Source organism: Corvus moneduloides, chromosome 3 (genome assembly GCF_009650955.1).
Source record: "Corvus moneduloides isolate bCorMon1 chromosome 3, bCorMon1.pri, whole genome shotgun sequence".
NCBI classification, from domain to species: domain Eukaryota; kingdom Metazoa; phylum Chordata; class Aves; order Passeriformes; family Corvidae; genus Corvus; species Corvus moneduloides.
In genome coordinates this window covers 35,572,940-35,587,425 of record NC_045478.1, presented here as the reverse complement: position 1 = coordinate 35,587,425, position 14,486 = coordinate 35,572,940, and the positions used below count along the sequence as shown (strand labels likewise).

Sequence of the window (14,486 nt, the reverse complement as noted above, 5' to 3'; positions counted from 1 at the left end):
TGTTTTTGGTGCAGTGACTCTGCTTCCAGTGGAGTAACTAGTGATGGCCAGTGTGCCTCTCCTGTCCATAGGGCTGGGATCGCAGCAGCCAGAGCAGTGCGGGAGCTAAGCCGGGGGTGACTCACCCAGGAGGAGGAGTGTGAGCTGTGCACACCGAGACCAAGTGACAAGTGACAGCAGTGCTGCTGCAGTGGAGGAGGGATAGGCAAATACTATCTGATCTGCTGCCTGCTAGGAGGAAAGCCTGCAACTTGGGTGGAGTAGGTCCCCTCCTGCCCCTTGCTCCCGAAGGTGTCATGCAGCCACCTGCACTATGCAAGATCATGGGACAGACAAGCGGGCCAGGAGGAGATAAGAAGCAAGGGGCGTGAGGAGCAGCTGGTGCTCTCACACCAAACAGAGAAAGGTTTGCTGGGGCTGAAACATAGGGCGCAGAATGGATGCTCCTTCTCCTGCAGCATCCGGCAACACTCCGGGCAGCTGAATCTCTCTGCTCAATGAAGAGACCATAAAGACTTTGGTCCGGGAGATAAGGGGAGGTGTGCGAAGGGCAGCTGGGTGATGCCTGGAGAAGGCTGGTCGGGGAAGTGCTACCAGGCAGTGGGGCAGGGAGGTAGCGAGGTCCCATTGCGGTTGCTGGTGTTATCCGTGCTGGGAGGAGAAGGGATTTTAGGGGAGGCTCCTGGAAGCAGAACAAGAGCCGGTATCTCGGTACGCAAAGATGGAGGTAACGCCAGCACCGCTCACGCCGGACCCTCGGCCTGTCTGTCAAGGGGCAGCAGGAGGGGAAGAGAGAAGAAAAATCCAAACTGCTACAAAGAGAAAAGAAAGAAAGAAAATAGGAGTTGGCTGAAGTATTCATTTCCCCCCCTTTCTGGTAAAAAAAAAAAAAAAACAAAACCCAAAAAACCTATTTGAAAATAAAAAGCCAAACTGAGATAACAAGCGCCTCCTCGCCACCCCGCACGGCCTCCGAGGGAGGAGGAGCGGGGTCCCCGCGCCGTCCGCACCTGCTCCGCCCGGGGCCGCGGGGCGCCTGCGCGGCCGGGCCGGTCCGTGGGGCCGCGCACCGCGGGCGCCGCCGGCGGGCAGCGGGACGGCGGCCACGTGACGCCCCCGCCCCGCACCGCGCCGGGCGCTGCGCACCGAGCCCGGAGCACCGAGCCGGGAGCACCGAGCCGCGGAGCACCGAGCCGCGGAGCACCGAGCCGGGAGCACCGAGCCGCGGAGCACCGAGCCGCGGAGCACCGAGCTGCGGAGCCGCGGCCGCCGCCGCGCCGCCCCCCGCCTCCGCGCCCTCCACCCTGCCCGCGGGGCACGGGAGCCGGTGACGGGAGCGAGGCGGAGTCTGGAGGGAAGACACCGAGAGATAGAGATTTAAATCACATCCCCGGCTGTAGAAGGGGCAGCAGCAGCAGCAGCCCCGGCGCAGAGGCACGGACGCACGCGCCGAGACAGGTCTGCCGGCTCCGCCGCTGCTGCTGCTGCTCACCATGGGTGCCGCCGCCGCCGAGCCCCCCAGCGCCATGGGCCTGGTGTCCAGCGTGGTGAACGACACCCTCGAGTTCTACCGCTGGACCTGGAGCATCCGAGGTAACGCGCCAAGGCGGCCCCGGCCCCGCCATCGCCGTGCCCGGTGCTCCCCGCCCGCTGCCACTGATGCGCAGCGGCTCAAAATGGCTCCGTCTCCCGGGAGACGCGGAGCGCGCTCCGGCGCCCCGGGACGGAGCCGCGGCGGGGGCCAGACTCCCCCGCTCCCGCCTGCCCTCCTCGCCCCTCCGGGTGCGCTCGGTGCAGTGTTTGTTTATCTGCCGTAATCCCGCGTAGCGGCCCGGGATGGCCGGGGCACCGATCCGCGGCAAGGTGAGCGCGTCCCCTGTGCGCCCGCGGGTGGACGTAGCGAAATCCGCTTCCCAGGGCCGTGGTTCCTCCGGTTCTCTGCCGCCGCGGCGTGCCTTGGGGTGGTCATACGGGAATCTGATGTCGGAGGTAAGCGGGGCCCTCCGGTAAGCCGTGCCGGAGCTCGGGCGGCCGCTGGCTTCTGCGGCAGGTGGGAGCCCCGCGTCGGCATCGCGCGGAGTTCAGCAAACGAAATGAGCCGATGGTTGTTACCGCTAATGCAGCAGCTTTTCATTTTATATTAAATGTGTTTGGGTCAGTTCTGCTGTTTTCCGTTTTCAATATGCTCCACTCCTGTGTTGGCACCCCACGACTGCAATGTGGCAGATGCTGAAGGAAGAGTAAATGTCTTGGAATATGGAGAAATGTGGAAAAGCAGCTTTCAGTGCTGGGACAGCAAATGAGGTGGTATCTTGCTGCAGCGACCGGTAGCTCTGGAAGTGTTATTGGTCAGCGTGAATGGCTCCGTCTCGTGTGTCAAATGAAAGGAGTCGCAGCTTTTACAGTTGCTTGCTATTGTGAGTAGCCACGGGCAGCTGGCAGAAGGATCATTTGCTCCTCTGGATGTTTTCTTCTTTTTTTCGTTGTTCACACAACGATAAGATTTAGCTCTTTTGAAACATATAGAGCAAAACTGGACTGCATGCAACTGTGGATGTATTTCGTGGCAGTGTGATAAGTGGGAATGTGGGGCCTTCATTGCAGACGGGAAGCTCACTGCATCAGCAGTCTTTGCTTTTCCGCCCCCCTCCCTTCTGCCATCTGTCAGATAATAAATTAATCTTATGTTATAGATGGAAGGAGCTCACTTTTTTTCACAATTTGCCTTCCTTTAACTTCTGTGTTTTGCAATATTTTAAAATTTGAGCCTGCGTGCATCTTTTTCTCTTCTGCTTTTAAAAACTGCCAGAATATGAGAGCAAATAAAAATGCTTGCAGCAGCACTGCATTGTAATCTACCAGTGTTTGCTCTCTTTCTCTGACTCTTGCAACATACAATTGTTCATAGACCGCCAGGTAATGCATAAAAGAGATGCAATTCTAGTCAATCAGTAGCATTTTCAGATGGATATAAAAATAGATGTGGGTACAAAGTTGATAACCTATTAGATTACTTGATTTCTTTGAAAAAAATACTTCAAGTTCTGATATGTTTCCTGAACTTCAAACAAGTTATTTAAGTCTATCAAATGACTATGTCTATTGTAAGCAAAAATGGTCAGAGCGGGGGAAAAAAGGAAGAAAAAAAAGCAAGTAAATGTAAACAATGTAACAATAAGTAACTGACAGTGATACTACACATAGAGCAAACTTTTTTCCTTCTGTTTCTTTGGAGAATGTTAAGCAGTAGTAGGATGACGTTGTTATTGCCCATAAATTGCCCATATTACACATAAAATATGTGTAAGTCTTACTGACTTATTAATGGAAAATTTTTAATTTTTGCTTTAATTTCAGCAATCTTGCTGTTAAAGCAGGACTCCATTGTAAGGAAGTAATCAGTCCTATTTTGTGGAGAGTTTCTTGTTCAGATTCTGGATTACAGCAGGTCCCTGCAAGGCTAGTTTTGGGTAGAGCCTAAGTGACATGAAAAACACATTACAGTTCTTATTTATATCTAGTAGTGTGTGAAACAGGGTTCTCCTGTGGTTTTTACAGTCAGGTAGGGATAGGTGAAATATGTAATATCTCACATTGTAGTTACAAGGTAGCTCTGGATAAGAAAGTGTTATTCATGAGGCAATGCTGTATGGCTGTTTAGTGAGATAATTTTTTAATGCCCTAAATTCTGCAAAAATACCTGCTCAGTTTGCTGCTTTTCTGCATGTTTCTTTGTTCAGACAAAAGTAATTGTCTCCATTTGCCATCTCTGAGTGAACGTACAGCATCCTTCCAGTACCTAAAGGGGGTGTGAGACGAGACTGGGAGAGGGACCTTCTAAAAGGGCATATAGTGATAGGACAAGGTAATGGCTTCAGACTGAAAGAGAGTAGGTTTAGACTCGATACTGGGAAAAAATTCTCTACTGCAAATGTGATGAGGCACAGGAACAGGTTGCTCAGAGAACTTGTGGATTTGTTCAAGGCCAGGTTGGAGGGGGCTCTGAAATTCTAGTGGAATGTGTCTCTGCCCATGGCAGGGTGATTTGAGCTAGATGATCTTTAAGGTCCCTTCCAACCTAAATCATTCTATGGTATGTTAAAATCATGAATTCAGCGCTGTTATGGATTCATGCAATTCACTTTTGTGTTAAGAGCTATGACAATGATGTTGCTCAACAGAAAACACAAATTATGGCATGCAAGACCATTGCCTAATGTTCAATATCATTAAATAAAAAACTATACCACGCAGCAAAGTTGCTCAACAAATGATGCTATGCAATAGCATTACACAATAAATCATACTGAAACACTACTACACAGCAAAATTACACAACAAAATGTGAAGAAATTTTATTCCCACTACTACTCCTACACTTATTCTCTCCAGTTCCCACTTCCATTTTTTATTGAACACCTGTGTGTCTTTAGCCCTGTTCTCTGTATTCAGCAGGATTGTCCTGCCAGTGGGTGTTTTCTCCTGCTGCCTTGGACTCCTGTGATGAGACTTGTGTAGAACTGTGCCACAACATCCCACTGAGTCTTGTGCTGCGTTATTTTTGCACATTAAAGATTTGATCATTTTCCTTCTCTGCGTTGTGCTATTTAAAAAGCAACTGACCTTTTCTGAGACCAAAAAAAACCCCCAAAAGACCAAGTATTTAATGAGCCTAAATGGATTTTTTGATGTTACAATTTCTTTTAGCATTAAGCGTGCTGTGTAAAGCTGGTTTGTTTGTGGTTTTGGTTTTCTAAGACTTGCATTTGGGAATAATAGCAGTCTTCTGTGACTTTTTCCCCATATATGTTATCAAATACATTTTCAGCATTAGCTTAATGCTTTTGCTTGTTCATTTGTTGAAAAACTCCTTTTTTTCTCTCTCCTCCCTTGACTACTTTTCAGACTCCTTTCATGAAAGCCCAAAATCCACTGCAACCATATATTCACCTAGAAGGCTAAAGGACATAAGTTAGGAAGCCATAAACTTCAGGAAGAGATAGAAAAGTCAAAACCACATTCTTAGTGCTCATCAAGAGAAAAAAAAGAAAAGGTGGTCGGAGGAACAGTTACTATCAGGAAATATGATCTAGGAATTCCATGCCCTTATTTCTGTAAGGGCATGGGACCAGTTCCATGTAATTGCTAGGGCAGGGCTTCCTTCTTTCTCTCAGCTCAAGTAGCTGGTTGGGGTTAGATTTGCCAGGAAGGATTAAGGGTATGATTAGATGACTGAGCAAGTGACTTAAAGGGAGGTTCCAGTCTGAGTCCAGGGGAACTATTAAGATGAATAACTCAGGACATAATCCAGGAAAGAAGAGTGTGGAAATCTCAAAATGTGGGTGAAGAGACCATTGTCAGTTGGAGAAGGGGAGTAGGAGACTGTGGCTTGAAAAGATTTGTGAAACACTGTACAAAAAGATTTGTTTAGAGGAGCTAGTTAATTTGATTGTACTGGGCTAAAAAACGGAAGGATTTACTGACTTTGGGTGAGAATGATTGATCTTGGAGCTCAAGAGTTTAAAGGAGGCAGGGCCATCCCAGGCCATGTGGGGCTGCTTTGGAACAGCAACTATTTACAGCTGTTGCAGTTAATAAGATTACAGACTTTTTCCATCAGTAGGAAAGGAGAGAGATGCAAACTTTCACTTTAGTGGTAGGGTAGTGTTCTACATAGCATCTTGTTCGGGAGCAACATCAATTGTAGCTTTTATCAGTTGCGTCAGATGTGTAAGGCAGTGAGGATGGAGAAGATGGGAAACTTACAGCTGCTTGCCTAAAAACGTGAACCAGTGGAGCAGCTTCCTTGAGAACATCGATTGCCATAAATGCTTTTGCCAGGAGATCTTGGGACTAATTTAAAATTGCCCAGGAAGTTCAGGTTCATTTTCTTTTTCAGTACAGGGAACAGAACTGGAACAAAACATGTTTCTTCTTCCCTTGTTCTTTCCCCCATGGAGAACCCAAGTATGACCAAATGTTTATGCTGAGTGTTTATGCTTGAGAGAAGTTCACTGGGGTGCTTAGCAGAACACTCTGAGCGCGATGAGTCCTTTGTAGCTGAGGATTTGTGCCAAAGCTGGTGGCAAGTGAAAGAACTTTCCCAGTGAAAGTTCTTCAGAGGGTGATGATGGGGAAAGAGAACAAAGGGTGAGATTAAGGCTCATGGAATCTGTTTCACAGAAACAAAGCAGAATGTGTTCCTAAACTTTCAGATGTCTGGCTGAGCGTCAGATTTGGTGATTTGGCACAATACTTGTCTTGCAGATACAATTTTCTTCTCAAGGGAACAGTTTTTTCAGTCTGTGGTCATGACTAGATAAAACACAAGGATTAGACAGGTAGAAACACACCAGAAACGGAAAAGCTGTGTAACTGGGTTGGCTGTCTTGAGGCAGAAACACAAAGAAAAAACCTTTGGCAGAAGCATCACTTGAAGAAATTGATTACAGAAGTAAAGAATGTTAAAGCCTAGATCATATGAGTCTGCTGTCAACCAAACTGAGCAATAGGAGCATCCCAGTTTACTGGATTCATTTAACATTTAATTGCCAGTTAGTGGAGGGAGGGACTTTATTAGTGAAGAAAAAAAATAATGATTGGTATTGAAGGCAATTCGCTGGGTGTTTGAGGGAAATTCTACCCCCATTTCATCATCAGGAGATTTTATCAGATTGTAGAACTCAAAAGACATAATCAGAACAAAACAGATACCAAGCATTTTTTTAAATGGAAACATCATTCAGAAAAGTACATTAGTGAAGTGTTAGGGTTAGAGATCTTGGGTCACCAAGCTTCAAGACCTTGATCATGAGGGAATAGCACCAAGCAAAATGAACTCTGTGGATGAGGAGCAGAGTTATGAGTGGAAGACTTCTCTTTCCTAAAATGAAGGAGGAGAAGTTGTAGGGATGATCTGCAAATCTCAGCTCCAGCAAAGAAATGAAACAGAAAAAAACGGCAAAGAGCACCAGCAAGAATGTAATACGAACTTCTGTTTGAACACTCATCACCATATTTCAGAAGGAAAAGGAAATGTGTAGACAAAATTACAAGAACATAACTGAATGTTTGAAAATTCATTCCAAAGCTGTGTAGATAGCATGTCTTTAAATTTTGAAGGAAATAAGGTGTTATGAATACTCTTAAAGGAGAACCCATAGGAAAAGATCAGGAAACGGCTGTATACAGAATTTAACCACGCTGATTGCATCACCTTAGTACCTACTGCAGAAGGCCAAATGACTAGATGTTTGAAATTTGGCACATGGTAAATTGCTGTTGTGGAGCTCTCAGCAAATTATGTTTCTCAGCTGAGGCATCATGAGGTACAAATCAGTATGTGGTCCTGGAGCCACATACTGCAGCCAGAGGTGAAGAATTCTTGAGTAGTTGAAAAATCCTTGGCATGAAGCAGATGCAGCCATCCTGGAGACTCCACTGGTTACGTAGATTGATCGAGCATAGTGGCCGAACTCTTGTTCGTAGGTAGTTGTCTCTTGTTGGAGTACCTTGACTAGAAATGTTTGTAACCTCACCCTGCATTTATGCTGTGCTCGGGGTGAAGAGGCGTGCAGTAGGGCTGTGGCTGTAGATGCCAGAAGAGCAGAAGAGGTTGTATCCAAGGCAGCTGTGCTATGCTGTCCGGTGCAACCAGGGAAGAGGGTCAAAGGCTGCTTGAGGACAGTTAGTAGAGGAAGGTTAGGGAACATGGGATGTAGTTCCTTTTAAGGCCTTGTACATCAGGAATCATGAGCAGTGGGTGAGGTAAGACTCCACTTCTTCCTCTGCCAGTCCAGACAGGTTTTTGGAGTTACTTGATTCGGATGGATTAGGAGAGCGCTTAGATAAAAGGTGAATGAATGAAAAGACTCCAAACAGATATGGAGAGGACTTTGAGAGGAAGAATTTGCTAGGATGCAAGACTAAGGGAGGAGAAGAAGCTGTTGTGTGTACCAAAGAGTTTCTTGAGGTAAGGCACGTGGGGTTGAATAAATGCCTGAATGGCCTGAAAAACTGGAGCTAAATAAGAGTTCATTTATCTAAACAGAATTGGCCGAATGACAGCTTTGGCTTTTAAAGAGTGTTGATCTGAGTGGAGTCACTCAGGGCACAGAGGTTGTGACAGTGTGATTTTACGGACAGATCTGATCCATAATGTAGGACTTCTCTGAGTAGTAAATACACGACAGGGCTTCGCTTCCTCAAGCTGTATTTGGAACCCAAGTTGGAGCTACCCCTGCACTCCATAAAGAACTCTTTGAGTGGGACTGTCTGACTGACACCTCATTTAGGAGGTTGTAGATGTGAATGCAGTTACTGGATCTTGTGTGGTGACAAGTGGGTACAACTATGCTCAGTGTTGTCAAACTCAAGTGCTTCTGAGTGTATGAGCTTCAAAGTCTTGTGGAATTTTAAGGATGTAAATGAAGGCAGCTCTGAAATTCAGGCTTGGAAATACTTAGGTGTTAGCCCTGTTGGGGTTTTGAGTACTTCACCTAACTTGCAGGCAAAGCAGTAAGTAGCCTAGAGATGAATAAAGTGCGACATGGTTTGTATTAATGCCCTTTGTGTGTGCTTGGATCTCAAGATAAGCATGAGCTAGGTTACCTTTCTCTCATGGAAGGTGAGGGAGAAAAAGCTATCTCAGTCTGGCTTGCATTTGATGCAAGATAGTGACACGCCTGAGGGCATTGATTGTTCTTGGATTTGTTTTGCTCATGTGCCTGCAACTCAACTTTTTTCTTTAGGTACTTGAATAATTTCAGTGGTTTGATCCTTAACTCCTGCCCTGGAGTGTTCTCTCTCTCTTTGACATTGTGCCTGCTTGTACCACGGGATTCTTTCCTTATATTGTGTTTGCATGGCAAGGTTTTGGTACTAGGGGGGCTATTCTAGAAGCTTCCCCCATGTCCAACAGAGCCAATGCCAGGCCGTCCCAAGATGGGCCCATTTCTTGCCAAGGCTGAGCCAGTCAGTGATAGTAGTAAAATCTCAGTGACAACAATCACACCATCAAAAGTAGCATGGCCAGCAGATTGAGGTAGGTGAGCCTGTCCCTCTACTCCACTCTTGTGAGATGCCACCTTTAGTACAGCTTCCACCCCTGGGGTCCCCAGCACAGAAAGGACATTGACCTGTTGGAGCAAATCTAGAGGAGGGCCACCAAGTTGTTTAGAGGGACGGAGCACCTCTCCTATGAGGAAAGGCTAGGAGAATTGGGATTCTTTGGCCTGGAAAAGAGAAGACTTTGGGGTGACCTAACTGTGTCCTTCCAGCATCTGAAAGGAGCCTACAAGAAAAATGAAAAGAAACTTTTTACAAGGGCATGTAGTGAGAGGATAGGGGGGAATGGTTTCAACTGAAAGAGAGGAGGTTTAGATTAGACGTTAGGAAAAAATTCTTTACTCTGAGGATGATGGGGTGCTGGAGCAGGTTGCCCAGAGGAGCTGTGGATGCCCTATCCTTGGGAATGTTTAAAGCCAGGTTGGATGGGGCTCTGAGCAACCCTCTCTAGTGGAAGGCATCCTTGTTCATGACAGAGTTGTTTGAAGTGGATGATCTTTAATGTCCCTTCCAACCTAGGCTATTCTATGATTTTACAATTATATATTTAAGAAGAGGGGAAAAAAAATGGCACAGAAGTAATTGCAGCCAGAGAAGAGAGGAGTGAGAATATGTGAGACAAACCACTCTGCAGACTTGGAGGTCAGTGAAGGAAGGTGAGGAGGTGCTCCAGGCACTGGAGAGAGATTCCCCTGCAGCCCATGGGAAAGACCATGGTGACACAGCTGTGCCCCTGATGCCTGTGGAGGTCCATAGGGCAGCAGAGATCCATCTGCAGACCCTGGAGGAGCCTCACACCAGAGCAGGTGGATGCCTGTGGGAAGCCTGTGCTGGAGCAGGCTCCTGGCAGGAAGGATCCCACACTGGATCAGTTTGTGAAGAACTGCAGTCTGTGGGAAGTCCTGTGGGAAGGACTCAGGCTGGAGAAGTTCATAGAGTTCATGTCACCTGTGGGAGCAACCCCACGCTGGAGCAGGGGAAAGACTCCTTCTCCTAAGGAAGAAGCAGCATCAGAAACAACATGTGATAAAATTGACTGTAATCCCTATTCCCTGTCTCCCATTGCCACTGGCAGGGAAAACGTAGAGAATCAGGAGTGAAGTTAAGCCTGAAAAGGAGGGAGGGTTTGGGAGAAAGGGGCTTTTAAGGGTTGTTCTACTTTATTATACAATTCAGATTTTAATTGGTAATAAATTCAAGTAATTACCCCAAGTCACACCTGCTTTGTCCATAACAGTAATCGGTTTGTGGCCTCTACCTGTCCTTATCTCAACTCATGAGCCTTTTCTTCTATTTTCTCGCCCCTGCCCAGCTGAGAGGGGAGTGATAGAACAGCTTTGGTGGATACCTGGTCTCCAGTCAGGGTCAAACCACCACATCCCTAGTTTCATTCTCTGTTTCATCATAATCATGAACTTCGGACTGCTTGGTTTGTTTCCACCATATTTTCCTATTTCTCTTATCTCTTTCTGCTATATCTAAAAAGTGTCTTCTTCCAGCTCTTGCATATGTTACACTTAGTTTACATGCTTGACTATGGTGTTCTTCTACTGTCTTTTTTTATCTGCTTATAGGTATTACCTCCTTGATTCCTTCTCCCAGTTATGACCAATAAGAAGGATTATTTTACTGCTTACTAAATGTTCCTAGAATATTGCTGGAAGAAGGGAATTTATAACCCGTGTCTTTCACTTTTTCTGTTGAGCCGGTAAATCTCTCTGACATGATTTTATGTCCTTCTGTTCCTAGAACATCACTGCAACACCTTGTTTTTAAATGGTATGAGATGACGTAAAGAAAAAAAAAAGAAAGTAGCTAGTAGTTAAATTGACTAACTGGGCTTTAAATAGGAGACTTCATAATCATATTTTCTGCAGTTCCTGTTTAATATTTAGTGGTTTACCAGGAACAGATGTGCCCAATAGAAATACTCACATACAGAATACCCCAAAATGCTTTGATATTTAGGTCAGGGTTTTTCCTACTCTGTCCAATCTACATTTCAGTGATCCATGAGTTTTTTCCAAGAGAGAGAAACTTAATTGCAGAAACCATTAGAGAAGCTTGAGGGCCTCCCGTTACTGTGGAAGGTAACACAACTGTAGAAGTGAAAACACTTAGTTGTAGCAGTCATTTGGACATGGACATTATGTAGCTTCCAAACTGATAATTTTGCTACTGTGTACTTAATGAATGAAAGATTCAGACACTGATCGTTCTTTTTGTCATTTTTGGGTTAAGAACATTTTGTCATTCAGTTCGTATTTTGAAAATCAGCATTTCAAAATTAGTCCTTTTTTTTTGGTGTTTGGTTCCTCACCCCTGATTTGTCGTTTTTGCTGATGTTAAAGGGATGTTGAGGAATTAAGTTCTAAATGTTTTAGAGTTTTGTTTTTCCTTGGAGGCTTTGACTGATATATTTGTGTTAAGCTAACAGAAGACCTAATGTATCTCACAACTGTAAATTTACTTCTGCCTCTGAACTTTGAAGAGCTAATGCATTTCAATAACTCCTTTTGTAGATTTTATCAAAACAAAATTCTCATCTCATTCATCCTTCTGTAAAACCAAACTGATGAGAAGCATCCTTGTGGTAATGCAAACAGGAAAAACAGGTAGTTTGTCAGAGAGCTTTCTGTGCAGTTTCTTGCAAATTTTCTCCAGTAGCTTTCTGGTATTTTTCTTAGGTAGATTTCACTTGCCATTGCTGGTTTTCATACATGCTCAAGCACTGCATTTAAAAGTCTCCAAATGCTCATCTGCAACCCCAAATTACTGTTACAAGAGCAGCCATGTAAGTTGTTTACATTTGCTATGTAGTTAAGCATCACTATCCTTCCAGTATGCTAGCAGTAGCAGGACTTGTATCAGTGCTGAATTTACTGTGCCACATATGCTGAGTATGTAACACTTGTCTCTACAGTGGATAAGACCTTGCAGAGTTATTATTGAACTGATGTTAATAATCTTTCACATTTTTCAAGGAATTTACATTTAAACTGGGGAATCCAGTAACAATGTCTGTCTGTGGAGAAGATCATCATACTCTATGATCATCCCCTTCAGCATTATAAAACTCTGGGTGGGCCAATAGACTAATCCGTTATTGCAGCATTGGATGTGCATAAATCCTGTGTTTGCATTACTGCTTACTGATACCCCTACAACTATTTTCATAGTGCCAAACCCCAATGCTTTTGTGTGAAGTAAGGACATGTCCAGTCTGAGCGCTGAGAAATAGTTTTCGGCAAAACCCACAAAAGTTTGAATAAAAGTTTCAGTAGAAGGAAAGCTTTGTGAAGTGTGTTTTGTGCAATACTTTTATTGCTTTAGAAATACAGAGACATAGACTGGATCGTAAAGTCTGCAACTAGTTTATAAAATTACATTGTGTGGTAGGGTTGGGGGTTTTGTTTGCTTCCAACTGTTTACTCCATAACATACAATATTTAAGAAAAGCCATGCAGGTATCACTGCACTGGGAATGCATCTAGCATTTGTGATGTTTGGAAAAGAATATTTGGCAAACAGAAGAATGCTTCATGCCTCGAGGGCTTGTATCTTGCAAATCTTGTGTAAGCTTCACTGAGGATTATATTTTTATTATTCCTTGAAGCAGAGCATTTGTACTGTCCCCACAAGTAATCATAACAAATGGAGGAGATAAATCAAATATAATTTGAGCAAGGTAATGTCTTTGGACTTGAAAATCCTGAGACTTGATGGTAAATTGTCATGTCTCCTGAACTTCATAGTAATTCCATTATTATCCTTGTCTTGAAACACGTGTATCATGTAATTGCTATGTACAGGCACAAAGACAATATGGTATTAATGACTGAGTGATAGGAGTCCTGAGAAGACTAGAATGCTAGTCAGAATAAAGGGAAGGCTAGTTAAAATGCATCTGGCCTTTTAACAGCAAACTGGGATTAGGTCTTCCTGTTACTTTAATGGGAGTTTATGAAACACATGCATATTACACAGGTGTTCATTAGCTGCAGGAGATGTTGCTCTTGGCTGTGTGGCGTTTTGATTTTATTTTGCTGTATACAGCTTTAAAGAAGACTAAGCAGTCAATTACAAAGCCCTGAAATTCAAAATAAAGCCACAACTGGTTATGGGTTGTATCTGTTTGTCTTGCCTTGTAGTCCTTTTGGTTTTGGGGCAGGCATCTCTCATTTCTGACCGGAACAGGATTTTGTACAGCTTTGTCTGCAAACTTAAGAGTATGTGAGTTTCATTGTTTTGATTTTCAGAGTATGTGCTCTCATTATTCATCGTGCTTGAGGCTGAATACTTTTATTCTTGCACCTTAGTTTCATGTTTTATGGCTTGTTAAAATGAAAGTGCTTTGCCATAAAATTTTGATGTCTCTTGTTCTTGACCCAAACGAATTAGTTTGTTCTCGACTAGTTAAAGCTTGAGGATAGACAAAATACTTAACTCAGAGGTTTAGGTCTGTTATCAAAAATCAAAATAAACTTGCTTTCTCTCTACTGTTCTATTAATTAATAAAAAAGGAAAAAAAATTACTTAAACCAGGCCAGCTGTTAATGCTTTTATATGCCGAGTTTTGGGAACCTTTGTCCATATAGCATCCTGTACGTAGCATCCTTAGCTTTACCACTAACATACATAGGAATAAATTCTTTACTGTGAGGGTGGTGAGGCACTGGAACAGGCTGCCCAGAGAAGCTGTGGGTGCCCCATCCCTGGAAGTGGTCAAGGCCAGGTTGGATGGGGCTCTGAGCAATCTCTGGGAGGTGTCCCTGCCCACAGTGGTGGTTGGAATGAGATGATCTGTAAGGTCCCTTCCAACCCAAGCCATTCTGTGATTCTCTGATACTCACATCTTTGTTTTCTTGCCAGTCATAACCACCACTGATGCTGTGGTATTATGATAATACAGAATTTTTTGTGAGATAAAGCAGCAGGGGCTTGACTGTTTCCTGAGAAGCCAGTGCAAGGCTGATTTAAAGGTTTGTAGAGTATCCAGAGATGAGCCATGAAGATGATTCTATGATTGGAAAATATTCCATCAGGTGAGTGAGATTAAGTGTTCCTTTAAAGAAAATTTTCAAAAAGAGAAAAAATGGCAGCTAGTGAGTGACCTGATAACTGTTCAAAACTACCCAAATGAGAAAGGAAAAAAATTTAAATGATGGATCTAGCAAAGAAAATGATAATGAACTATTTAAAGTTTAATCCTAATTTCTTTGGATGTAGAGAGCAACTTTATGCAGTGGGTCTAGTTAACATTTTATAGCAAGGTGCTATATATTCTACTGGGCTCTCTGCCCTGTACTAAAATAGGAAGTTCTTCTAAGAAAGATCCCTTAGCTTATACATGTGTTAATGGAGGCTTCATGGCCTTTGCTTTGTAGGTGATACGAGATTCTTTCTGAGTTAGGTACAGG

At 44.3% G+C, this 14,486-nt stretch overlaps 1 protein-coding gene across 1 annotated transcript in view; it reads left to right on the top strand.

Annotated features, from left to right (window-relative positions):
* The first annotated feature begins 1,315 nt into the window (after positions 1–1,315).
* Positions 1,316–14,486, top strand: part of ELOVL4 (ELOVL fatty acid elongase 4) — a 36,787-nt gene continuing 23,616 nt past the window's right edge. The window contains exon 1 of the mRNA XM_032104887.1: positions 1,316–1,593. Coding sequence (XP_031960778.1) covers positions 1,494–1,593 — 100 coding nt within the window. The 5' untranslated portion in view covers positions 1,316–1,493. The remainder of the gene's footprint in view (positions 1,594–14,486) is intronic.